Here is a 24,371-nt window from a genome sequence, read left to right as displayed (position 1 = left end):
TACACTGTATATTTACGATTGTTATTATAGTTGTTGTTAGTGTGTTCACATTATAATCAGGGATGCTGGAAGCCAGTCAGAGAGTTGGGGGTGCTGAGAAAAAAGTCTATAAAATAACAGCATATTAAATGCAGAGCTGACTTTTAGATTAATTTAAATAGCCAACTAAATGTCATTCCAGTTTAAGAATATTTTACACAACAACAGTCAGCTAACTTGACTTGGTGCAATTCCATAGATATCTAACCCTAGAGGTGTAGTGTTGCCTGGAGTGTGTATCCTCATAATTTATGCCACAGGTTGTTTTTTTCAAAGCAGGCTTTCCAGCAAAGGATAAACATTGCATGTTCTTGTGACATGTAAAACTACTCTTGCATATTTTAGCTTACCCAAAAATAGGCCAACAGCATTTGGTGCATTTTTGCATCAATACTGGCTAACAGACTTTAGGGTGAGACAACTACATGATGATGCATATTGAGTCAACTATTCTTTTTTCCTTATTCCTTCTATTCTCTCATCTTGCAAAAACTCTATGGGCCATTAGTTCCTTTTCTAAACTGTCACTTGGAACAGCTGATTTTTATAAAACTAACTAAATTAACATTATTTGTTTTGGGGCAGGTAGCAAATATGACAGGATAAATATTGCCGTTCCCAAATATCACTATATAAATAACTCCACAGCCTGTTATTGACATAATCAACAAGGTTCTACAATTAAATGTGCTCACAGTGGATGACCTGAGGTTATTATACAAGAGGCAGACTCTCTGTCACCATCATGGCAGAGTGAAGCAGGTCATGCTCTCGCTGTCCATCACCGTATAGCTGCATATACCGTTCACGACACCGCTGGAGACTCAATCAAACATTATAATAATTATTTAATTAAAAGATATTAGCCCTACTGCTTCGCTATTGTCAAAATGTCTCTCTAAAAAATAAAATGAAAGGTGTTTTTTTATCTATTTGTTAAGTCAACATTTTTTGCCTTGCAGTTATGGCCCCTTGCCAGTAAGAGGTGCTGCAGCCCCATCAGCAGCCCTACTTCCAGCGTGCTTGATTATAATTATTAATATGATTCTTTGTTGACTCTAATATTGTATCAGTGCTTTGGCTACACATGTAAATGTTGTGTCATTTGCTTATTGAGTTGAATTGAATTGAGAGTACGGATTGATGTCACTACAAGATTATCTAAACTTAAACTCCTATAGGAGCGGCTGGGTTTCTAAGAGGTTATTTACCCAATATGGACATAATGTGATTTGTGTGATTTATCATTAGTGTTTATTTTTTATCTTATTTCCTTTGGCTTTGATACTAACAACCTAAACCTCCATCTTAACCAGGGAGATGGAAACCAAGGTGACATCAGCGCTGAAATCCAACCATGTGACAAACCGTGGGGCCAGGATTATTGGGGATGACAATAATGAGGAACTTCTTAGGTATGAAGGAAAACCTCAGTCATCAGCAGCCTTTTTTGGTAACTGGCAGTCCGTGCTTATGTTTGTCTCTCTTTCTCCTCTGTCTTTCTAACCCCCTTCAACCAAGTCCAAGCAACCTGCTTGAGATGTTACTGGAGGGGACCAAGGAGTCCCACAAGAGACTAATGCAAGACTGCCAGTATCTCAAAGATTTCCTCAGAGTAGCACACAATAAACCAACATTTTTCAAATAATGTTTTGTGGCAAATATTTGACTCATTTGTTCATAGACACTTTGACTTCTCAGTTTTATTTATTTATTGCTATTTTCTCTCACTCTGTGGACCAAACAGTTTTATGCTTTAGACACTGCTAATAGCAGTGAACCAGTGGTGAAGCTTTGAAGCTTTAGAGTAACATGAAAATAAAAGAGACTTAATGATCCAATAGTGATTACAGGGTTTGAGACATTTTACCATGTAGCAATAATAAGTTCTCTTTCTCTGGAAGTCCAGTACACATTGTGTTGACTGTGTTGCTGTCTAGAGATGCACTGATGTGTAAGTCAGTGTCAGTCAGTAAACAAAGATTCAGTCTCATTAAGACATCACTTTTAAACACTGCCATTTTAGGTCCTCACAAACAGTTGAAATCACTCACACGCTCTGCTGCTGTGCTTTCAGAAAGCATTAGAAGCTTGATATACAAATGGACGTACGATAACCCATTGACGGATACATCTCTCAACATTCAGGATTGCAGGGGCAATTGCAAAAACTGCTGAGAAAACTAAATTCCATTCAGACCCTGCCCCTCCGGCGTATGTGTATGGTGTTTGTGCACCGCAGTTGTGAGTAAACCTGTCTGTCTATGAGCAGAGTGAGCTTCAGTACATGACGATGACAACGAGCCAATAACGATTCAGTATCATCAGTAGCTGTTCGTCTCTCCTAAGCTGCAGTCACTCAGCAGGAAGTAAGATAAGCATCACTCAGCGTGCACGTACACTCAGCTGGAAGGTTATTAGATACACCAACAGTCTATTTGAAACTTTAATGTGATAATGTGAGGAGGCAGCCGCTGTGCTGGTATGTGGAGATGAAACTCCAGGATGACTGGAAACCAGTGGATGACCTGAAGAGGGACGTGAAGTCAGCAGCTCTGGTGTAAACAGCTGAATTGAGGCTCTGCTCTTTCGAACAGTCATGCCTTCTGCAGCAAAATTATTATCAACTTATTTCATTATGATCATTATTCATCAGAGCAACCATCATGTCTCAGGTAACATTTTCAGTGACACATGATATTTTCATTATTTTCAGATTCCTCATTATTATATTACTCTCATTATTTTTATTACGTTCATTATTGATCCCAGCAACCATCAGACGTTAGTTTAAAATTACCATAAAGTTTAGAACAGACGATTTTCAAGCATTTGCACAAGTTTCAGTATTCTTGGACATAATTGGATTTTAATGAAAAGACACACTTGATATGACTTAGATACTTTCTGTATGTCCCACCAGCTTTAACCAGACTAGAGGTGATTTGCTCCATCAACTCTCTCCCTCTGTCTTTACAGATCCGCTGTATCAACCAGGGATTTCCATCTCATTGATAGGGACAACAAGTCCTCCTATGCCACCATCAGCTGCTCCATAAAACCACAGTACCCAGGAGGAGGCTTTTTCCAGCTCGCCATCATCACCACTTCCAACACGAGACTCGTCTACACCCAGAAAGCTCTCGGACACACTGCACACTTTCTGTTTCACACTTAATATTTAAAATATTTTTTTTTAACAGGCTTTTTTCTACAGTATTTAGACCATGTGTTGCTTGTTAAACATTAGGGCAGTCTCACTTTTGTGAGAAAAGACTTATTTGACTTTTAGTTTTGCTTCACACATTAGGTCAGTGGTTTCTAAGCAAAAATAATCTTACTATCCCTAACATATGGCCAACACTCATGTTGTTCTATTCAAAAGACCAAAGTTCAGCTGAACGTTCATCCTCACGCACAATTTTAATTTAATAAAACATTTATTACCAGGCCCATTTCATTTTCACAATGTTGCATTTAAGTCCATTGATTAATTCACAAATATTCACTATCATACTTCAACCAAATCGAAGCACTTAAAAAAAATTCTGCATCATTTCAGATTTCCAAACACCTTCTCAAAACCCAATTGATCGACCACACGTCCATAGTGAGTGGAGAAATACAATGTCTGTGGACTGCTGTATCTCTTTAGTTTCAATATTGTCTCTTTTGCTGAGTCCCCCGTGTCCCCAATGGTCATAACATCTGACACAGGGAGGTAGAGATCATGGCGCCTGCCCCAGAAGGTGAGGTGGGACACTTTGAGTGTGGTCTGAGACGGGTCCAGGTACATCATCCCCACAACCCTCCTGAAAAAGTGACTGACGGTGTACAGCATGGCACCAGCCAGCAGCGCTATCCCCGTTGTGTAGCTGACAAGGAAGAAGGGCACATCTCCCTGGACGTAGAAGAAGTACACTGGGGGCACGAGGACCACAGTGACTGCAGTTTGGAGCAGTTTGAGCCTGGACACGGCTCTCAGATGTTTAATGTACGGCAGGGTGTAAATCATAGTGTACTTCTCTGTGGACAAGTCAGAGTACCTGACCAGAGCTGTGGTTGTAGATATGAGGGGTGTGTGACCAGGTGAAGGAAGCGGCACGCCACAAGGTGTCCGACCTGCTAGTAGACATGATCCTCTGGTACAGGACTGGACATGGGGGGTCAACCTGCACAGCAACACTGATCTGAGCTGTAGAAACAACAATCAAAAGGGTTCCTTTGACACTGACCTCAACATGCATACATGAGCTGAGGTACACAGCAATAATAACAATAAAACTATTTACAAATGACAGATATACGTGTAACAGTGAACTTTGTGTAAGAGAGAAGAAGAAACGCACCATGACCTGCGACAAACTGTATCAGGAAGTAGTCACATGGAAACGAGTCCTCTAAGTAAAGACACTCCAAAGGCAACACTTCGCACCGTTAGCTAACCGGAAGTACTCGCTATCTGACCCGGATGTACCTTAAATTATTTACCATTCTTTATTTATGTTTTGTTTTGCCGCGTGCCTCCTCGTGGGAAAGTTGTCACTTTCACCTGAGACTTTTTTTTAAATGTCTCTTAAAAATATATATCAAAAGGTGTAGACTTTGTGACAGTATTTCGACTTTGGAGAAACTACACGGAACCTTCGGGAAGAGCTTCGGTTTCCTCCGCAGTGTGAAGTGTCTGCCTGGAGAGACAGCAAGCTCAAATCGTGGCAGCGGCAGCACGTAGAGGCACTTCCGGTGGCAACAGAAACTGCCGCGATTTGAGGCAGCTGTCAGTTGCCACAGCCGTTTAGGCCAAAGTCCACTTATGATAGTTAATACAACTGTAAATAGTTTATATGCAATTGGAAAGTAAAAGTGTGTGAGTCTCTCTTTGGCGTCTTTTAACACAAAAGCACAGAATACAGTTATTCAGCCTAGAGAGAATAAATATAAATGGAGAGTGTGTCTAATCCTACCGTTGATAAAAACTTTCTTTGTGGTATTTTCATCTACTTTGGTACAGTTGTAGTCAATAAATTGCAACATGAGCAGTGGCATCTCTGTGCATCATTGCTATCATGGAATTATTCACCAACTTACAGTATGTAGAATTTAAGGCAAGGATACAAATTTAAGTTTGCCTTTGGTTTATCACACTTTAATCATGTACAGTATCAGTCACACTGTAACAGATCTTTGAGTTCTTACCTATCCATAGACATCAAGATCATGCATATGGATCTGATAGATGTGGAGCTTCTCTTGATTCATTTTGAGTCAAACCCCCCGAGAGCTAACAAACTATGTAATAAACTTCCATAAGAAGATATATATATATATCTCAGAATCAGAATCAGAATTCTTTTAATTGCCAAGTATATTTACACATACAGGAAATTGCCTTGGTGTGGTTGGTGCATTTGGACATAAAAACAACAATCGGACATGAAACAACAATATATACAGTAAGAACAATAAGTTATGGGCACGTGCGGTGCTAAGGTGCAGTGATTGGTTTCGGGATAGTGCCAATAATATATAAATTAACTCATTGAATGAATCACAAACAGCTTTAGTTGCTCTCAGAGAATGACAACTGCCCCCACACACTTGTGGCAACTGTGACAGCTGCCTCCAAACAGTGGGACATCAAAGCCAGCTGCCTCCCAACAGTGGGACATCAAAGCCAGCTGCCTCCAAACAGTGGGACATCAAAGCCAGCTGCCTTTACATATCAGTGGTAGTTTCTGTTGACACCGGAAGTGCCTCTACGAGCTACCGCTGTTACCCATTAATGTCTCCCTGTGTCAGGAGCTTCTCCTCCCAGCTCTATTTACTGGACTGTTTATATAAAGAGTCTATGGTGCTGGAGCCTGAGCTGGACATGTGAAGACATCAGCAGGACGAGTGGCTAATAGTAGCTAGCATTAGCGGCCAGTCAGCTGGCAATCAGCGGAGGTTTCAGGGAGACAGACTGACACCAGAGGGCAACAATGCTGCAGCTGGGGGATGAAGTCACCCTGTACTCGGTGGTGTTCGTGCTGGTCCTGCTGGGGACCAGGAGCCCGCTGTGGACCACCGTCCTCACCGCGTCCCTCTACCTGTTGATGGCCATGTTAAGGTTCCCTCAGGTACCGGCCAGCCGAGCCCAGCAGGTCCTGCACCCCGGCTCCGGCGAGGTGTCAGCGGTGGCCCACCGGGGCGGGGGGCACGACGCACCGGAGAACACGATAGCAGCCATCCGGGAGGTGAGAGATACACGTGCATGCTGCTGATCCTTCTTAAAGAGGGCGTCTGTCCATGGTACTATAATCTGACAGGAATTTACATGTGTACTGTTAAAATATGGACAGAAAACACCAGCCCTCCATCAGGACATCATGTCCTATTTAACCACCACCCACACTGATACTCAGTGAACCAAGTCCACTTGCACACAGCAGGACAGTTGTAAAAGCTGTGAGGAGCTAATACACCACATGAACTAAATGCAGAATTTTTTTTATTTGGGAGTTTTAGAAGAAGAGTACGTGGAGAAAGCCTCCACAGACACAGAGAGAACATGCACACGTGTCCAAATCTTTTCATATTTCCTCTCTTCATCTCACAGTATCTTTCTAAACCCGTTTTCACATTAACAAAGCTACCATGCTGAAATCCGTATTCAGAACATTTTTTTCACATACATTTTTGCAGGATGACATTGGAGCTAACTGAGCTTCAATTTTGTTAGTTGAATATTATACCCAGATACAAACCCTCCTGAAATACGTTGCTTCCAACTCTCACATCCATCTGTTCTACTCCAGGCCAAGAAAAATGGGGCAGCAGGTGTGGAGCTGGACCTGGAGTTCTCTGCAGACGGCGTTGCAATACTCATGCATGACGAGACTGTGGACCGGACCACTAACGGGTCAGGACCACTCAGCCAGATGAGATTCTCTGACTTGCGTAAACTGGATGCAGCTGCTAAACATCGACTTAGGTAAGAAAGGGGAATATATCTAGGAAAGCAAACACAAGCCTGCAGGGAAATATACTTTTTCATGCTTTAGGTTCTAAGCTGATAGAATACCAGAGATCCATCCCAAAAAAATGCCACTAAGTGTTTCCACCAGCTTGCTGTTTTCAGAATGAAAACCATCTTAAGCAGCAGCTGATTGTGTTGCATTTCAATATTTTCATTAAAACTACTCGTACATCTTGCTGATTTCCTGCTGAATGCAGAGTTCAAATGTCACTGTAGGCTTAATGAAATGAGTTAGTTGACTTAAGGGATGGCAGGGAAGAAGGTTTTTGACAAATGTGTCTAGAGTAGCAACTCTTCGAGGTGTGGCAGAAGGTTTGACAAGTTGTGTGTTTTTGAGTAGGCTGGAATTTAAAGTGTGGATTACGGTTGGTTGTTCTCTATTTTAATCTACCTTATCAGCGTCTGTCTCTCCAATGATTAACTGGTTCTCTTAGAAATGCACTTTGTCCAGAAACAACTGTTCAGATACACATGTCCATTGAAATTGTCATTTTACAGAGTTTTAATAGTAACAATAGATGTTGGTCAGCTCCAAGATGTGTGTGAGAAAAGCTTTGCTGTAATTAACCCCGAAATCACAATAAGACGTTTATTTGAAAGCAAACAGGGAAGTTGCTGTAGGTAATGCACAGGCGACTAGTGACCCAGGGGGCTTCTTGAAACAGCACCAGTCTTCAGCCGGAGGAAGACGCAAATGCACACCGCATTTATCTTCTTAATCACCAACGATACAAGATATTATAGAACACAAAAAACACAACAATTTTCTATCTTAATATGAGCGTATGAAACATATAGGAGTAAGAATCAGGGAGAGATTTTTAATTGGCATAAGCTTTTAGCTTAGTGTCTGACAAATACTATGGGTGTATAAATAACAGGACATCTGCCATGCTCAAAAACTGTTAATGACAGATGTCTTAGATTTTTTCTCTCTCTAAAGTAATAGAGTTGTGTATGAGTGTTTATTCAGTTTAACCATAGACTTTATTAAACACAAAGAAAACAAAAATACAATTAGACATAGACCTTGAACATTTTTTTATGTAAAATGTAAACATAAATACGGTACTCGTCTTTGTGTTTGTTTATTCTGTGAAAAACGTTTTCATATCGCCAAGTATGTTTTTCATCAGCCAACTGTTAAATCGGTCAGGTTCTTCTCATGAACATTATCACATCCATTTCATTTCACTACAGCAGAGAGATAATGCCTGTTAAAGTCAAACGTGTTGTTTCCCAGTTAATTTGGATGCATGCAAGTCTGACGTAGCAGTGTCACTTTTGTGTCCTCCGTCACTAGAGAGAAGTTTGCAGGAGAGACGATCCCAACCCTGGAAGAGGCCGTGGAGGAATGCATCAAACTGCAACTTGTCATCTACTTTGATGTCAAAGGTCATCCAGATGAGGTGCAGCCAACAAAACCAACAACCCGATTATATCCAGTCTGCACATGTCTGTCATACTTTGTTGATTGAATTGATCTGAATCCAGTCAACATTCCATAATGCTGATGTGTTTAAAATAGACCAGAGATAGTGTTTACTGCGTTCCAGCACAAACTGATCATAGAATATCTGCATGGGGTGGGTAGGGTTGTTTAAATTAATCAAGTACATTTCTTTCCTTATTACCCAGGGTGGAAAGTTATTTTTAAGTTATTAATTTACTTTGTTACTTTTCTAAAGCTCATACCAATTAAAGTTTGCGTCATTGCACTTGTGACCACATGATATCTGATTCCTTACTTAGCACATATTTTAGACGAGTACGGAATGCAGAGCTGTGTGGTGGTGGTTGTTTCAGGCCGGCTTCTGTGTGTCCACACGCACACACAGCTGCTAGTTACCACCAAGCGGATGCACAGGAACACAAACACAACGACTTAAAGCCTCAGACACACATGCGTATACACTGCCAACAGTCGACTGAACTGCAATAACCACATTTCCCTGCTCTCCTCTCAGGCAGCCGCAGCCCTTAAAGAGTTGTATAAGAAACATCCAGTCCTCTACAACAGCAGCATCGTCTGCTCCTTTGAGCTTAAAGTCATCTACAGGGTAAGTGGGCGCCTGCAAAGTGTGAAGAAAGAAAGAAAAGAGTTGGACTGAAAAAACACACACTTGTCCAAAAGGGTGAAACTTAAGACGAGTTGTCAGTGACTGTATTGACGATCCAGTAAAGGAGAAATTAACAGTTTGATACTTTCAGTTTGAGCAGGCTGCACATACTGTAGCCTACATAACTAAATGTGATCCTTTGTTTTCAACTCCCTTCCATTATATCTGCATTAACAAAATAGTGTAGCATGGCTCAAACAGCTGGACTCCAACCCTAAATACCATGTTCCTTAAAACGGAGTATAGTTGCATATCTGCAGCAACAACCCAACGTGGTGTTTCTTATTATCTTGGACCTATACTCTGCCTGGGCCTAAGCCATAATCTGTACTTACACCTTACTTAGTCCCCATCTGAATGCATCAATGTGAACGCATATAATCATTACAACCTTAATACAATTAGTGCAGGTTCAAGCAACTGTAAGAATAGAAAAGACACAGAAAAGGAGAAAATCGTGTGGAACAAAACAGGCTCGTCTCTCCCAATGTTCCATTGTTACAATACTGGTTCTGATTAACAGGGTGTTCTGCGGAGTCTTTAAAAATCTAAAATCTAATAATCTGAATTTTAGGCATTAAAAAAGGTCCTAATTTTTTGAATGTTCATTTAACAAAAAGCTGATAAAATGTTTTTATTTCTTCAGAGAAATGTTTTGGCAGCATGCATAGATTGTAATGACTGTGTTGTAGTTCTTTCTCAGTCATACAGATGTTGAGACTGAAATCAAACAACACCAATATGGAACTGATAGCTGATCAACAGAATTGATCCCAGTACACTTGGCTGTGGGAAAGACGATGGATACCTACTTTCCCTGCTTGTAGTTTGAGACTCTAGTCACTTAAGTAATACTGGGACTCTGATGTTCCTTTCTTCTGTCATACCTGACATAGGTCTTAAATTTCACTCCAATTTATCTTGTTGAAACCTTCAGAAACCACTAATAAATATAAATATAATAATCTAAAACATGTTCCTAGCTAACCTCTGTGTTCAGCAAACATAACCAGCACTTTGTTTCTGTTCTTCCCCCAGATGAGACAGAGTGACCCAGAGGTGGTCACAGCACTGACACATCGACCGTGGAGTCTGAGTCGGTTAGGAGACGGTGCCCCGCGATTCTCCTCGCTTTGGAAACGCCACTGGATGACACTGATGGACATAGTTCTGGACTGGGCTCATCATCATGTGCTGTGGAAGCTCTGTGGCAACTCAGCCTTCCTAATACAAAAGAACTTTGTCTCACTGTGAGTTTCTGCAGCTGAGAATCATATACCCTCATCCAAACTAGAACCTTAAAGGGATAGTTAATGGGCCGTGAGAAGCCTGTCCTGTGTATTTGTATTATTAAATATTACCAGACATTAAAATATATTTTATACATGAAATATTCGCTCAGTGAAATGTAAACTAGAAGTATTAACAAAGTCACCAAGAAAGTACTAACGTGTGTAACATAAATCCTGTTGTTTGTACCAGAGTATAACTGAGTGTGTGTGTGTTCTGTACTGTATACAGGGACTACGTGCAGTACTGGGCCCAGAGAGGGGTGGAGGTTGTAGCCTGGACAGTCAACACAAAAGCTGAGAAGGACTATTACCACACGCTGCTCCAAGTCAACTACATCACAGACAGCCTGGTGGAAGACTGTGAACCTCATTACTGACACCAGACAGAAAGGCTCAAACACACACTTGAGACAAAAGCCCTCATGGACGAGATGTTTCACTTCTCCTCACCGACATGTGTCGTGGTGGAGGAGAACACACAGGAGCCACTGTTTTGATTTAATCTAATCAGACTGGGTGCCATTCTTAGTAACATGATGCCGCGTAACAGGTTTTATTTGGACATAATCATTTTAATGTGATGATGAATTCTCTCAGACATGGTTTGTAATAGCTTCAATACAAGCATTTTTGTAGTAAGTGTCTATAATAGACCTTAATCGAATGTACTGTATTCACCCACTCAGGAATACAATGATTTTATTGTCTTGATAATTGCTTCCATCTTGCTGTCTCTACAGTATATATGCACTATACTATAATGTCATGTATGGCAAGCCGTTTGAGCATTTATTCCATATCCTTGATATCGAATGTCCCCTCCACTACTTCGGTCTTTGTCAGCACTAGTTGGACATTTGGTCGCACTAGGTCAGTATCTTACTGTACTAGTTGAACAAAAAAATCTTACTAGTCACTCTTTTTCAGCAACTAGTGGCACTTTTGTTCAACTAGTTACAACAGAAACCTTACTAGTAACACTGTGAGCCACACTAGTAGAGCCAAAGTCTCTACTAGTAAGCTTTTTGCCGCACTAGTGGCCCTCTGGACCGAACTAGTGAGCTGCAAAAGCTCTGACATGTAAGCTAGTCAAACATGGATTCAGCTCACTAGTAAACTAGTGGCCTCCAATTTTCTGCACTAGTGAACTAGTGGGAGCCCAAATGCACACTAGTAAGCTAGTGCAGGCAAAATACCCACTAGTTTACTAGTAAACACCTATTTTGACCTTACTAGCAAACTAGTGAGGTGCAAAATGTTTACTAGTAAGCTAGTGGGGTTGAAATGTGCACTAGTTTACTAGTTGAAGTGTTTTTTTGACCTTTTTTTGGGTTTACTAGTAAGCTAGTGACAGCGAAAATGCCTACTAGCTTACTAGCTGCACTTCTTGCAACACATGCTAATGAGGGGGATAAATTGAAGCTTCCTATTGGCTCTCCAGCAAGAGCTCCACCCAGCAAAAATGTAACCCTATAAAGCCTGATGAGGTTTCACTGCTGTGAACCGCCAGCTCCTTGCTTACTATCCAAACAGAATAATGCACGTACATGTGTGTGCGTCAGATTCATTATTTTTTTCGAACAACAATGAAACAAAGGTGAAAATGTTTTAGCATTTTTTAAATTTTGAATAGATTTCTAATAGATGTACAGAAAAGTCAAATCTCAGCTTGGAAGAAGCCTGTAATGCCAGCAGAATATAATTGAAATGGATACAAAAAAATGATCCGAAGGTGCAGAAATGATCCAAATACATGAATATGCCATTGTAGGCCCACTGAAGGTATTATGCTATTATATTATGAACAACTAATCTGACTTATGTTGGAGGTCAGTGTATGTTGATCTGCTGCAGCATTTACTATCGCCAGTAGATGACAGTGCTAAATGAACTGAGTAGCTTTTCTTTACTACTTTTCAATTGAAAGCTTGCCATATACAAACGAATAAGGCAATGACTAAATTAGTGATAACATAATTTACTAGTGTCACTAGTGAGGCGCAAATGTCCACTAGTAAACTAGTGGACTGCAAGCAAATGAAGTAGGCGGGACAAGGATTTTGATTGGTCAGTGTTCAAACTGTGTTTCAAAGCCTTAAAGTGCCCGCTCTGAATTGTGTTGATCTAAACCTTTTAGCAACATTCTTGTATGGCATAAGAGAGTTATTTTAGCAGCCATGCCTAAAACGTTATATTTGATTAAATGTTGATTCATTAGGGTTCATTAGTAGCTCAAAGTGTTTTACAATAAAGTGAAGAAACAACAAAAAATAAAAACAGACTTATTAAAACAAGTGCAAATACTGCACAATAAAACCAAGCAATAAAATTTATAATAAACGAAAGAGGCAGCAAAAAGCAAGAACAGGTATACTAAGAACAATCAGATATTTAAAAGATAGAAATGAAACGTAGAAACACATAACAATAAAATGTGTAGAGATAAGAAAGCCTGCTTAGGAAGCGTGACAGCTGATTAATAAACTTTATTTATAATGTTAAAACATTTTCACCTTTGTTTCATTGTTGTTTGAAAAATTATGAATCTGACGCACACACACATTTGCGTGCTTTATTCTGTATGGATAGTAAGCAAGGAGCTGGCGGTTCACAGCAGTGAAACCTCATCAGGCTTTATAGGGTTAAATTTTTGCTGGGTGGAGCTCTTGCTGGAGAGCCAATAGGAAGCTTCAATTTATGCCCCTCATTAGCATGCAATGCAACTACTGCCACTAGTAAGCTAGTAGGCATTTTCGCTGTCACTAGCTTACTAGTAAACCCTTTTAGCCTCACTAGTTTGCTAGTAAGGTCAAAATAGGCGTTTACTAGTAAACTAGTGGGTTTTTTGACCCCACTAGTTTACTAGTACACATTTCGCACCTCACTAGTTTGCTAGTAAGGTCAAAATAGGCTTTTACTAGTAAACTAGTGGGTATTTTGCCTGCACTAGCTTACTAGTGTGCATTTTGGCTCCCACTAGTTCAACTAGTGCAGAAAATTGGAGGCCACTAGTTTACTAGTGAGCTGAATCCATGTTTGACTAGCTTACATGTCAGAGCCTTTGCAGCTCACTAGTTAGCTAGTAACACTTTCAGCATTACTAGTTCGGTCCAGAGGGCCACTAGTGCAGCAAAAAGCTTACTAGTAGAGACTTTGGTGCTACTAGTGCGGCTCACAGTGTTACTAGTAAGGTTTCTGTTGTAACTAGTTGAACAAAAGTGCCACTAGTTGCTGAAAAAGTGTGACTAGTAAGATTTTTTGTTCAACTAGTACAGTAAGATGCTGAACTAGTGCGACCAAATGTCCAACTAGTGCTGACAAAGACTGAACTAGTGGAGGGGACTGACATTTGATATCAAGGATATGGAATAAATGCTCAAACGGCTTGCCATAGGCCTCTGTGGGGCAGCTGCATTCAGAAGCAATACAATCTCATGATTACACAGCTAAGTATTAGTATTATTTTGAAATAATGTAATTTTCTCGTTGCTCCTCAGTGGTGGACCTAACTGTGTCTATAGAGCAGATACTAGTCACTTTTAGCCTTTATATTTGTCTTCGTCTGTGGGTCTTTAGTAAGAACAAATCATCCTTTTGCAGCTTTTCTCAAATTTGTGTTGCTCCACATGATAACAACAGCAATCAAATAAGTAGTAGCAAGAAATGAAGGAGTGAATGTACAGAGATTTGTGAGGCTTTAAAAGTGCAGTAGAGTTGAGTAATGAGACTCTGACGTCTGAGTGAATGTGACAGACTGACTTCTGAAATGTATACGAAAGCAGCACCTCAGATACGGTGCAGTGATGGGCAGCAAGGAGACGGAAATAAAACAGAAAATGGTGAACATGTTTCATTGCAGAAAAAGCAGAGGTGTAACTGCTAACACCAACAATGTACAGTAAACTGCCAGTGAGACGACTTCAGGGCCTTACAAACTGGTTTTAATTATACCTCATGTTTTATTCTCTGTTAGAAAAGCTTTCAGACTGAATGCTACACCATCTCTGTTTGTACACTATCAGCTGCTTTTGTGGTTGATCCATGCAGAATTTAATCTGAGCCGACTTGACAAGTTTAAATACATTAGAGTGTCACTATAAGAATTGAGACTTAAAGAACTTGAGAAATAATTCATGATTTCCTGGTTGAATATTGTGATGAATGATTGAATTAAATTAAATTAAATGTGTGATATCTCATTTCCAAGTGACATTGTTTGTTTTCTTGCACCCTGGAACAGCAAAGTGACATCAGAGGAAAACTTATGTCCAAGAATAATGGGTTGGCAATGAAAATCTTGAGTCACAGGCTCCCTTCTAACCATGCTCAAATATATTGTATTTTGAAAGAACCACACAAGCAAAAAATGTTTATATAAAAACTAAAATAATATACACCTAAAATACAAATTATACACTAAAATACAAAATATTACCGAGTAGAATGAAATAATGAGAATGTAAGTAATACTGATTAGTGGTAGTGCAAATATTATAAAGTGCAATCTTATGGCGGTTTAGCGGAGTTGAGCGGTCCGATGGTGGGAGTGGGAGGTGAACTCGCTGAGATAGGAAGTACCGAAAAATACTTCTGACACTGACATTTCCAGGTTTGAATATTTTTAACCCATTTCACACTTAGTTAAACTCTCAAGCATAATGAAACAAAGTATTTTGAAGGGACAGGCCATCAACTGATGGGAAAATACACTATTTACTACCTTGTTAAAAACTGAACATCTGCCCAAACTGTTTTAAACAGACGCTGACTCTAAAAAGAAAAAGTTCAATAGATGGGGAAAGGTGGGCACTGATAAACTTATCTCCCTCAGTACTACTCAGCTATAGTTTGACCTCAGGTTGGCCTCTGTGCTGCTGTAGATACTCAGGCTGAGGTGTGTGGACTGTTGATGATTAGCTTGTGGGCCCAGAGACTCAGGTGACTGGCCCAGATAGTGCAGCTGAATGAGGGGGATGTTGTGTTGGATATCACCCTGGATAAGCCCGTCTGAGCCACTGCTGGTGCCGGCTGATCTTCAGCTACTGTCACAGGTTAGCTGACGTCTCACAGGGCTGATACAGGAGGAACCAAACAGAATAAGACCTGACGCAACATGAAGTGGACGGTTTACAACTAGTGATCCAGGGTTCAGAGTGGCACCATGCACGCTGTCATGGCAACGGATCAATTGTCAGACTTCATTAGTTATTACTTAAGAATATTTAGAGAGCAAGAATATCTACAACGTCTGCAGAAAAATATCGATTCTTATTCTCCCCATTTTCTCAGTGAACATGTTTATCCCTGTGAGCGTTTGCTTTTATAGGTGAAAGGTGATCCTGCAGCCCCTCCTCCAGAACTGTCTGAGGGGGTGTGTTGTGACGTCACTGAAGGACGGGGGTGCCCGCCTGCGTAAAGTTGTCCGACCGGAAACAACGAGCGCGCAAATGAGGAGTTCCCGACTTCAAAGTAAAAGCCTCTCACACGCATCCTCCTCATAAGTATTAAAGAAAATCCCAACCCTCCACTTCATGTACACTGTATTTGGATTTTCAAGAGGTCGAATATCAGACAGATGAATTGGGTTATTTTTAATGTTTCCATGTTTTCATCAGAAACTGTAGGTAACATCCCAATGTGGGTTAATAATGCTGAAAATTAGAAATCCATGGCAGTGATACTTGGCAGTTTTACCACAAATAAAGTACAAAAGGCAGATTAACACTATTCTCCACATACTAAAATACAGGAAATAAAACAATATAAAATGAATAAAAAATAAATGGCAACAAGCACTTTGCCTGTAAAATGAACACAGCACGTTATTTTCAGTCTTATCACCTAACACAGCTTAATAGTAAAAAAAACATTTTCATACCTCGCCACTGCCACTACTCCTGGACTGTTATGACCCTTTGCAAAAGAAACTAAAAAAAGACACAAACACAAAAAGTGTGTTTGGCTTACCAAGAGGACACGTGCACAGGTGAGATCACAGGAGCAGGACTGAATGCTGACACACCTGCGCTCCATCAGCCTCTTCACTGCTGAGGTGCTCTCACCTTGATTTGCCAAATTGGACCTGGGTCCTATTCTCCTCCCTCTACATACATTTTTATTCTTATTATTTATTATTTTCTCTTTTGGCTTTTGTATGTAATTTTAATCTATGTTGTATTTTATGGCCTCTTTCAAATCCATTTGAGCTGTTTCTTCTAGAATGATGCTGCTGCCGCAGCTTTGCTCTCATTGAAGAAGGCAGGGCCTATTACTTTTAAGAATAAAAAAATGTGAGCATGTATCACAATGCTTTGTAAAGCCCAAAAATTAGGCGGAGAAGAACGTATAGATACATTCTGATATATGTAGTGGAGTAAAAGTGAAAAATAAATCTACTAAAGTGGGTTGTGATGGTGGACCGTAGATTGTGATCGTGGACCATAGATCGGGATGGTTGATTGTGGATTGTGATGGTGGATCTTGGTGGTGGATGGTGGATCTTGGTGGATCCTGGTGGTGGATTGTGATGGTGGATAATGATTGTGATGGTGGATCTTGGTGGATCCTGGTGGTGGATTGTGATGGTGGATTGTGGATTGTGATGGCAGCTCATCATGGACTATGATTACAACAAGACTGCTTGATATACTGCTCTTGTTGAGGGTTAATGAAAATGTCACACATTGTTAAGCCCTATGAGACAAATTGTGATTTGTGAATACAGATACACATTTAAAATTGATTTATTGATTAAGTAATGTGCAGGTTAATGGAAACTGTACTTAAGCACAGTAAGAAAGTTAATGTGTTTGTTACATTACCACTGGTGATGTAACAAACACGTGCTGGGCATTTATTTTGAAAATCAGCAGCGGACGTGTGTGTTGTTGAGTCTGAGTGGCTTTACGCTGGTGAAGGATGGTGTGTTTCCGTCCTGATGAATTATCTAAAGTGTGCAGTGTCCTTGTCAGGGAGCAGAGGAGTCGCACCGAGTCCCGGAGCAGCAGCGGAGCAGCGGAACAGCGACGGCAGAGTGTCCGGCCCGGAGTGTCACTGTCCCCGGGCTTCAGGAACCACAGGTTACGCTCCTCCTCTCCGGGAGAACTTACCGCTGATCCCCGGCATGTGCAGCCGCTTTCTCCTTGGGTGACCTACACACCAGCCCGGGCGTCCTCACGGCTCAACACCTGCTGGTGAGGAGGAGGAGGGCGGCAGGTTCCACACAGCGACTCTGCTGCAGGCGTCGGGCCCGAGAGAGGAGCAGCGGGGCCGGGGAACACGGGTCGGTCCGGTCGGTGGTGGTGGCTGCGTCAGGTGGAGGACAGAGGAAGCTGCGGAGTTCATACACCCCCACACGCACACACACACACACACACACACACACACTGGAGCTGTTGCCGGTTACAACACATGATGTACACAATCACCAGAGGTCCCAGCAAACTTGCTACACAGCGGAGGACAGGTGAGTGAGTGTGCGTGCGTGTGTGCGTGTGAGGGAGTGTTTGAGGGTGTGTGTGAGGGTGTGTGTGTGTGAGGGTGTGTGTCGGCATGATGCAACGTCACGTCAGCTTCATAACAAACCGAGCACGTGGATCATTTTCCTCCGGGTTTTGTCTGTCAGGTCCAACACAGCAGATCGAGAGCAAGTTCAGCGACTTGAAGCTCAGGCCGACGACCTGGCTCACGTCCAAGTAAGTAGTGTGTGTCCGTGTTCGTGTAATGTGTGTGTTTGTTTGTGTGTCCGTGTGTTTCAGCAGCGTGGGCCCCAAATATTACTCCTCACGTGCGCCCTCAGAGCGATAGTGTATCACCTCGCTGTGACCCGGGTGACCTCGCTGCTTCCATTATCGGACAAATATCTGACCCTCTACAAACTGTGTGCCTGCGTGCGTGCGTGTGTGCGTGCTATGATCAATTCAGCAGCTGTTTAATTGTACACTTGGCTAAAGTCACTTCCGTCTATTACAACCTTCACTAATGCAGACGGTGTGGACAAAATTATTAGAAACACATGAGTGTAATCTTATATAATTATTTAATATGTCATTATAAAAGGTGACATTTTTAAGCAAAGACTAAGTTATTAATGCACCAACAACGGGCCTCATTTACCACAATGCATTGCAACGACAAGATGTCTTGCATTTTGAACTAGAATGACACTAGAGCACATGCCTCTCCACTAAGTCTCCACATGAAACCACATTTAAATTCGCCACATGTGGATTTTTATGTGGATCTGCACCAGATGCTGGCAGGTGGGGCTCAGAAGATAGAGCGGGTCGTCCACTAACCAGTAGGGTCAGTGGTTCGATGCCTTCACTACGTATGACACAGTGTCCTCGGCAAGATCCAGAGCCCTTGATGGCTGTGCTGACACTGAGAGTGACGTGTGATGGACAATTCGATGCACTGATCTGTAAAGCACTTTAAATGGTCATCAAGACCAGAAAAGTGCTATGAAAATACAGAGCATTTATATCAGTCCCTACATACTGTATGTCTGATTCATGAATTATTCTGAGAAATCAATGAAAATGTAAAACTATCTCGCAATGTTAAAGAAATCCTCCTGATCCAGATCTGCACCTCCTAAATGTAAGGGGTTCTTCCCTCACTCATGGTAGTGCTAAACTAACAAATTAAAACATAACATAATGAAGGCTACAATTCTCCCTCTTTCTCCTCTCCACCAGGGTCTTGTGGTTTTAGCTCTGCAGCACATTGTGACCTTTTTCCTGGCAGTTGTTGAAAGGCATTCTTGGATTATCAAAGAAGCTTCGAGACACATAAGCACAAATCGAAGCCAAAAAGGACACATAATTAATATTTGTTTAGTTACAGGTAAACAAATGAATATTCCTGCTTCAAGGCTCCACCCGAGGCTGTGAGCATCACTAGAGTTTAACAATCCACCTGCCAGTCTAGGAACAATGAAGTTACCTGAAGTTAACCTGGCGTCCTGCATCAGTACATATTGGGATTTTCCACATGGGTTTTGTGTTTGTTTTGTCTGAACCCCTCAAGCTGACGCTCTGTGATTAACCCCCCTCTCGTCTCTCCAGCTCGCCGCCGCCGAAGATCGTGTTCAACCGCCTCAACGGGAAGCGCTACCACGGCGCAGCCACGCAGAAGGCCAGCTGCCCAGCAGAGGGATTCACTCCAGCACACGAGGAGAACGTCAGATTCGTGTATGAAGGTGAGGGTCACCGGGATCATCAGGTGGGAGGTTGTAGATCATGACGCCAGGAGAGACTGGAGGTGTTTGACTCAAGGTTACAAGGTCGGAGGTTGTTTTATTTGTTTGAGTTGATTTTCTGCAGTTTCACAAATTGAAACCATTTTCAAACAGAACATTTAGCTGACAATGGTTTTAAATCAGAGGTGAGAAGTCAATTGAGGGAAAAAGAATCGGCAACAGTTTTTTATATCGGATTAATCGTTACAGCTGCTGTAAACTGAACTAACAGAATTTTGGGGGGTTAGTCGGACAAAATAAGAAAAAGTTATTAAGTTATAAAGACGTCACTATTCAACAGATTCATTGATGATGAGAACAACTAACAGTCGTAGTCGTCTTCATAATTTTCAGCAGTATTTCAGGATATGCGAGTCGCTGGAGGCGTTGTGTGTTTTCAGGTTTTCTGTTGCTCCGTCTGTTCTTCCCACACCCACTAATGAAATAGCTCAGGAATTCTGTGAGGAAACCTTCTTGATTGATTCTTCAAATTTTGGCCAAAGGTTTGTTTGGACTCAAATATGACCTGGTTAGATTTTGTTTTTTAAAGGTCAAAGGTTAAAGATGGCTGTCATTTATTTGGCCTCTTGAACATGATGTCTCATGACACAAACATTAACTGAGACTCAAGGATGATCAGAGGCCTGTACTACGAAGCAGGATTTGCGTTTATCAGGTTTACTTCAGGGTTTTCAGTCCTGTGAAGCTCGTTCACTTCGTATCGGGGTAAATCAACATGGTAACTTGTGCTGAATGGCTAACCTGTTCTGGAGCAGGTTTAGTTGGAGATAAGAGATCAAGCAGAATAAAATCTCCGCCCACTGACAAATCAGTTCCTTTGAAACATGAAAATCCCGTGAAAAAAAAGAATCCTGTGGTGCTGGTGTGGATCGTTAGGGTCTCTGAGGAGGACCCACAAAATCCTTTTACCTTTAACCAACCTGAAGGCAGGAGCTATGTGCTCCCAGTACCACAGACTGTCTGCATCGCTCTACCTTTCTTTACTTGTGGGAGTTACTGATATGGATGAATTGAGTGTGTTAGCAGCGGAATAACCTGACAGTTTTATACTTTTATCCTTCCCTTTAAGTAGCTTTATCATATGAAATAAAATATTTATTTGGAAGTCGAAGTAGAAGCCGCCCTAATGGGGTGTGAGGGGAAAACCAACTGTCCACACACAGTCACTCAGAGGAGACTGTCAGCAAAACCTAACAACGCTGAAAAACCTTCACTGTGCACTATTCACCCTGTCTTGAAGTTTACCCAGCATGCCTCAGTACTGGGCAGTACTCTCATGCCCTGGTGGAAATGAATGACTTGGCCTGAACCAGCTATCTATCTGTGTTACTGTTGGCACGCTGCCAGTTGTGTGATGTTCGTTTGTGACGCTAAAGTTCATCTGAGGAAAAGAGCTTTTTTTCTTTTCTCAAGCGCTCACACCTAAAGAAAAACCTCTGTCACAGCCTGTCGACTCGTTTCAAGGCAAAAAACCTGATGAGCCTGAAAAAAACCACCAACAAATGTCGCCTCTAGGCCTGATTACATAGTTGTTCACCCTCCCTCATGCAGAACCGGCTCCTGTAATCTTTTCTGTATATTTGACTTCCTTGTGTTATACAAGCTGCACAAACTATGTGCATCTCAGGGGCTGAAGGTGATAAACACACACCACAGTCCAGCTTAGTTCTAAGTGTGCTGCTCTGCATTAGTGTTTGCAAATCAACTTTATAGTTATAATCTCCTGAAAGTGGAGCGTGCTCTGCCAGGATGTTTGAGTGTAAAGGATGAGTTCAGAAATGGAGCAAAAAAGGCAAACAATTGTGCACAACTCCACTAGGGCCCAACAGTCCCATTACCTCCAATCAAGCTGCAGCAAATTTCATAAACTCATAGATATCAGTCCTCCAAATATGCCAGATTCTTTTCATCATGATCCATGAATTATTCCCTGGGGAAAAAACTGAAAATTACAGACCGATCCATGCCAAAATGTAATGGGTTCTTTCTAGGCCCGTGTTTCATCCCTCCACCAAGTTTAGTGGAAATCCATTCAGTAGTTTCTGCGTAAACCTGCTGATAAACAACCAACAAACAAACCGAAGACAACATGACCTTCTTGGCCGAGGTAACAAAATGTCATTTGCGCATCTCCGCCAAGGAGGTAATGTTTTCATCTGCATTTGTTTGTTTGTTAGCAGGTTTACGCAAAAACTACTTGACCGCTTTCCATGACATTCTGTGGATGGGTGGGGCATGACACAAGGAAGAGCCCATTCAATTTTGGTGTGGATCCGGAACCCAGGACGGATCAAGGGATTTTTTTTTCACTTTCTGAAATTCCATATATTAGATCACACAATTATTAGCTCCTCCAAGAAGGTTATGTTTTCACCCCTGTCCATGTTCTGTTGTTTGTTTGTAAACAATATCATGCAAAAAAAACAACAACTCCTGGACAGAAGGATGTGGTATGGGTTAGGGAAGAATCCATTACATTTTGGTGCAGATCAGGATCAGGTGGCGGATAGAGGAATTTATCTTTCACTTTCTTTATTCTAAATATTTTGGTTGATTTCTTAGAGAATAATTCATGGATCTTGATTAAAAAAATCTGACATGTTTATGGGACTGATATTTATTAGTGTGTGGATTTTGGTGCAGATCTAAATAAAAATCGGGACCTAGTGAATTTAAATGTGGTTCCATAAGAGGACTGTTGCCTTAGTGGTGGTATGTATTCTAGTCCCATTCTAGTTTAGTTGTATTATAAAAATAAAAAAAGACTTGTTGCATGTAAAGTAACTCAGTTTACTCAATACTGTGTTTGTTTGTGTGCAGCTTGGCAGGAGCTGGAGCAGGAGCTGGGGGACGGGGATGTCGGGAAGTCGACCGACAACCAGGGGCCCGTTCAGTACACTGAGAAGACCCCCAGTGCTGCAATGAAGAGTAAGTCCCTGCATCTTCTCTCTGCGACTTTACACCAGGGTGATTTGGATTTTCAACCAGTTCCCATTCACTGACCTTTTAGAGTAAACGATAACCCTCCTCCTGCTGTGTAACCTGCTGAACATTGAACCAGTAATCTGACCGGTTAGTCAAACACAACAGGAAACATGAATGGCTGCTCTAATCTCTCACCATTAATCACAAACCAGGGCTTTATCTGTAGCCAGAGGGAGACTGTCGTAACATGTTTCTTTAATTTTTAACTCTTCTTTGGTTAACGAGATCCGGACTGTTCCAGATAAACCAGCACTTGTTGGTTCACACACTGTCTAAGGCTCTGTAAGGTCATTTCAGTCGCTTAGGATGGATTCTTCTTCACCCTTTTTATATTAGTTAAGGATCTGAGGCTCCCAGTTGTTATGAACAGTTGTTAAAGTCTGAGTTATGCAATTACTATGATCTTTTAGCTGAATTTCATCAACAGTCCATTGGATTGTGATGTTTTTTTGTTTTGCTGCTCCAGTAATGACATGGTCATTTTGTCCAGATTTAAATATTTCAACAACTACTGGGTGGATTGCTATAAATTGTTGCACAGAAATGTATGGTCCCCTGAGGACGAACCCTAGCGATACAGGTGATAGCTTCCCTTTTCCTTTAGAGCCACCAAGAGGTTCAAAATTGAGGGTTTGAATGCAACGTCTCGACAAATGTCAGGAATTCAGTGCGTGTTGCCCTCAGGATTATCTGCAATCATTTCCTCCAGTGCCATCAAGACAATCAATTTTTTTCAATTCTTTGGTTAAAGACTTCCCCAGCGAGTTTAGTTTTGTGTTGTTCAGGAAATATTAGCATGCTAACATGCTATCCTAAAATGGTAAACATGCACACTCAACATCCTCGGCATTAAGAGTTAGCTCAAAGATCTGAATGTCCCTCCTCTGAAAGATTTTTAACACATTCTAAAACTTAAAAATGTCCATAGAGAAGACATTTTCGTCTCCAAATAAAAGCTGCAAATGTCTTAGTAACCACATCAGTAGACCGGTGTATGAATGCACTTGTACAGTCCCTCAGGTTTCAGGTTTTTACATCTGCACAGATCATCCCTCCTTTTTTTTAATAACAAATTTGTAGTGGCATTCATGTAAGAAAATTAATAATTGATGAACAAAATGGATTGTACTTTAATTCCCCTCTGTTGTGTGTCTCTCGCTGTCTGTGCAGACTTTGTGCCCATAGACCTGGAGGAGTGGTGGGCTCAGCGCTTCCTCGCCAACATCGCCAACCTGTCATGACCGGTTGAGGCTTCGAGTCGGGACAGGAAGCACTGCGTTGATGCTCCATCGGCGAAAGGCGTCACAGGAGTGACGGCGGGAGGAGCGGAGTCCGTCTCCAGGATCTGCGGCGCGAAAGGGCAGCGCGTCACCTTGATTTGACGCTGCGTAGAGAGAACTGGGTGCACAAGACAAAACCGCCAAGAATGCAACGACGCTGACCTGACTGTGAACAGAGCGGGCTGCGACAAAAGACCCGTCTCTCTCTACTTGAGTGACGTGTTGGTTTAGAAGTTGAGATTCTTTTTCCTCCTCCTCTATCAAGTGTGCTCTGCTGTATGTGTGTCTTTGCTGAGCTTTGGATATGAATCTACTGAAGAACAAAACAAGTAAAATGGCTTTCAAGAAACATTCTGTGTGGTAATTTCTTCGAAT

General features: G+C 41.6%; 3 protein-coding genes across 4 annotated transcripts; 2 read left to right on the top strand and 1 right to left on the bottom strand.

Annotated features, from left to right (window-relative positions):
• Positions 1 to 2,888: 2,888 nt before the first annotated feature.
• tmem186 (transmembrane protein 186) lies at positions 2,889 to 4,518 on the bottom strand. Of its 2 annotated transcripts, none has more exons than XM_035147035.2 (2): positions 4,389 to 4,518; positions 2,889 to 4,234 (listed from the first exon to the last, which is right to left on the bottom strand). In XM_035147035.2, exons 1-2 carry the CDS (start codon positions 4,389 to 4,391, stop codon positions 3,593 to 3,595), a joined length of 645 nt encoding a protein of 214 aa, XP_035002926.1. In that variant the 5' UTR covers positions 4,392 to 4,518; the 3' UTR covers positions 2,889 to 3,592. The 2 variants fall into 2 exon arrangements, with proteins under 2 accessions (XP_035002926.1, XP_035002936.1); XM_035147045.2 differs by having other exon boundaries at positions 4,395 to 4,493.
• Positions 4,519 to 5,762: 1,244 nt separating this feature from the next.
• On the top strand, positions 5,763 to 11,183 carry gde1 (glycerophosphodiester phosphodiesterase 1). The gene is made up of 6 exons (XM_035141384.2): positions 5,763 to 6,275; positions 6,837 to 7,012; positions 8,361 to 8,466; positions 9,025 to 9,117; positions 10,216 to 10,427; positions 10,699 to 11,183. Exons 1-6 carry the CDS (start codon positions 6,021 to 6,023, stop codon positions 10,844 to 10,846), a joined length of 990 nt encoding a protein of 329 aa, XP_034997275.1. The 5' UTR covers positions 5,763 to 6,020; the 3' UTR covers positions 10,847 to 11,183.
• Positions 11,184 to 17,368: 6,185 nt separating this feature from the next.
• Positions 17,369 to 24,347, top strand: mcrip2 (MAPK regulated corepressor interacting protein 2). Its single transcript, XM_035178280.2, has 5 exons — positions 17,369 to 17,934; positions 18,094 to 18,163; positions 19,538 to 19,671; positions 22,552 to 22,659; positions 23,887 to 24,347. Exons 1-5 carry the CDS (start codon positions 17,880 to 17,882, stop codon positions 23,955 to 23,957), a joined length of 438 nt encoding a protein of 145 aa, XP_035034171.1. The 5' UTR covers positions 17,369 to 17,879; the 3' UTR covers positions 23,958 to 24,347.
• The last annotated feature ends 24 nt before the right edge of the window (positions 24,348 to 24,371 follow it).

Source organism: Hippoglossus stenolepis, chromosome 2 (genome assembly GCF_022539355.2).
Source record: "Hippoglossus stenolepis isolate QCI-W04-F060 chromosome 2, HSTE1.2, whole genome shotgun sequence".
Lineage (NCBI taxonomy): Eukaryota > Metazoa > Chordata > Actinopteri > Pleuronectiformes > Pleuronectidae > Hippoglossus > Hippoglossus stenolepis.
This window is presented reverse-complemented; position numbering and strand designations above follow the sequence as displayed.

Bases quoted from the DNA above. Each gene is read 5' to 3' on its own strand.
- mcrip2 (XM_035178280.2), top strand. From the start codon at position 17,880: ATGATGTACACAATCACCAGAGGTCCCAGCAAACTTGCTACACAGCGG. The intron at 17,935-18,093 runs GTGAGTGAGTGT...TTTGTCTGTCAG, and splicing joins TGCTACACAGCGGAGGACAG to GTCCAACACAGCAGATCGAG. The intron at 18,164-19,537 runs GTAAGTAGTGTG...TCGTCTCTCCAG, and splicing joins ACGACCTGGCTCACGTCCAA to CTCGCCGCCGCCGAAGATCG.
- gde1 (XM_035141384.2), top strand. From the start codon at position 6,021: ATGCTGCAGCTGGGGGATGAAGTCACCCTGTACTCGGTGGTGTTCGTG. The intron at 9,118-10,215 runs GTAAGTGGGCGC...TTCTTCCCCCAG, and splicing joins AGCTTAAAGTCATCTACAGG to ATGAGACAGAGTGACCCAGA. The intron at 10,428-10,698 runs GTGAGTTTCTGC...TACTGTATACAG, and splicing joins CAAAAGAACTTTGTCTCACT to GGACTACGTGCAGTACTGGG.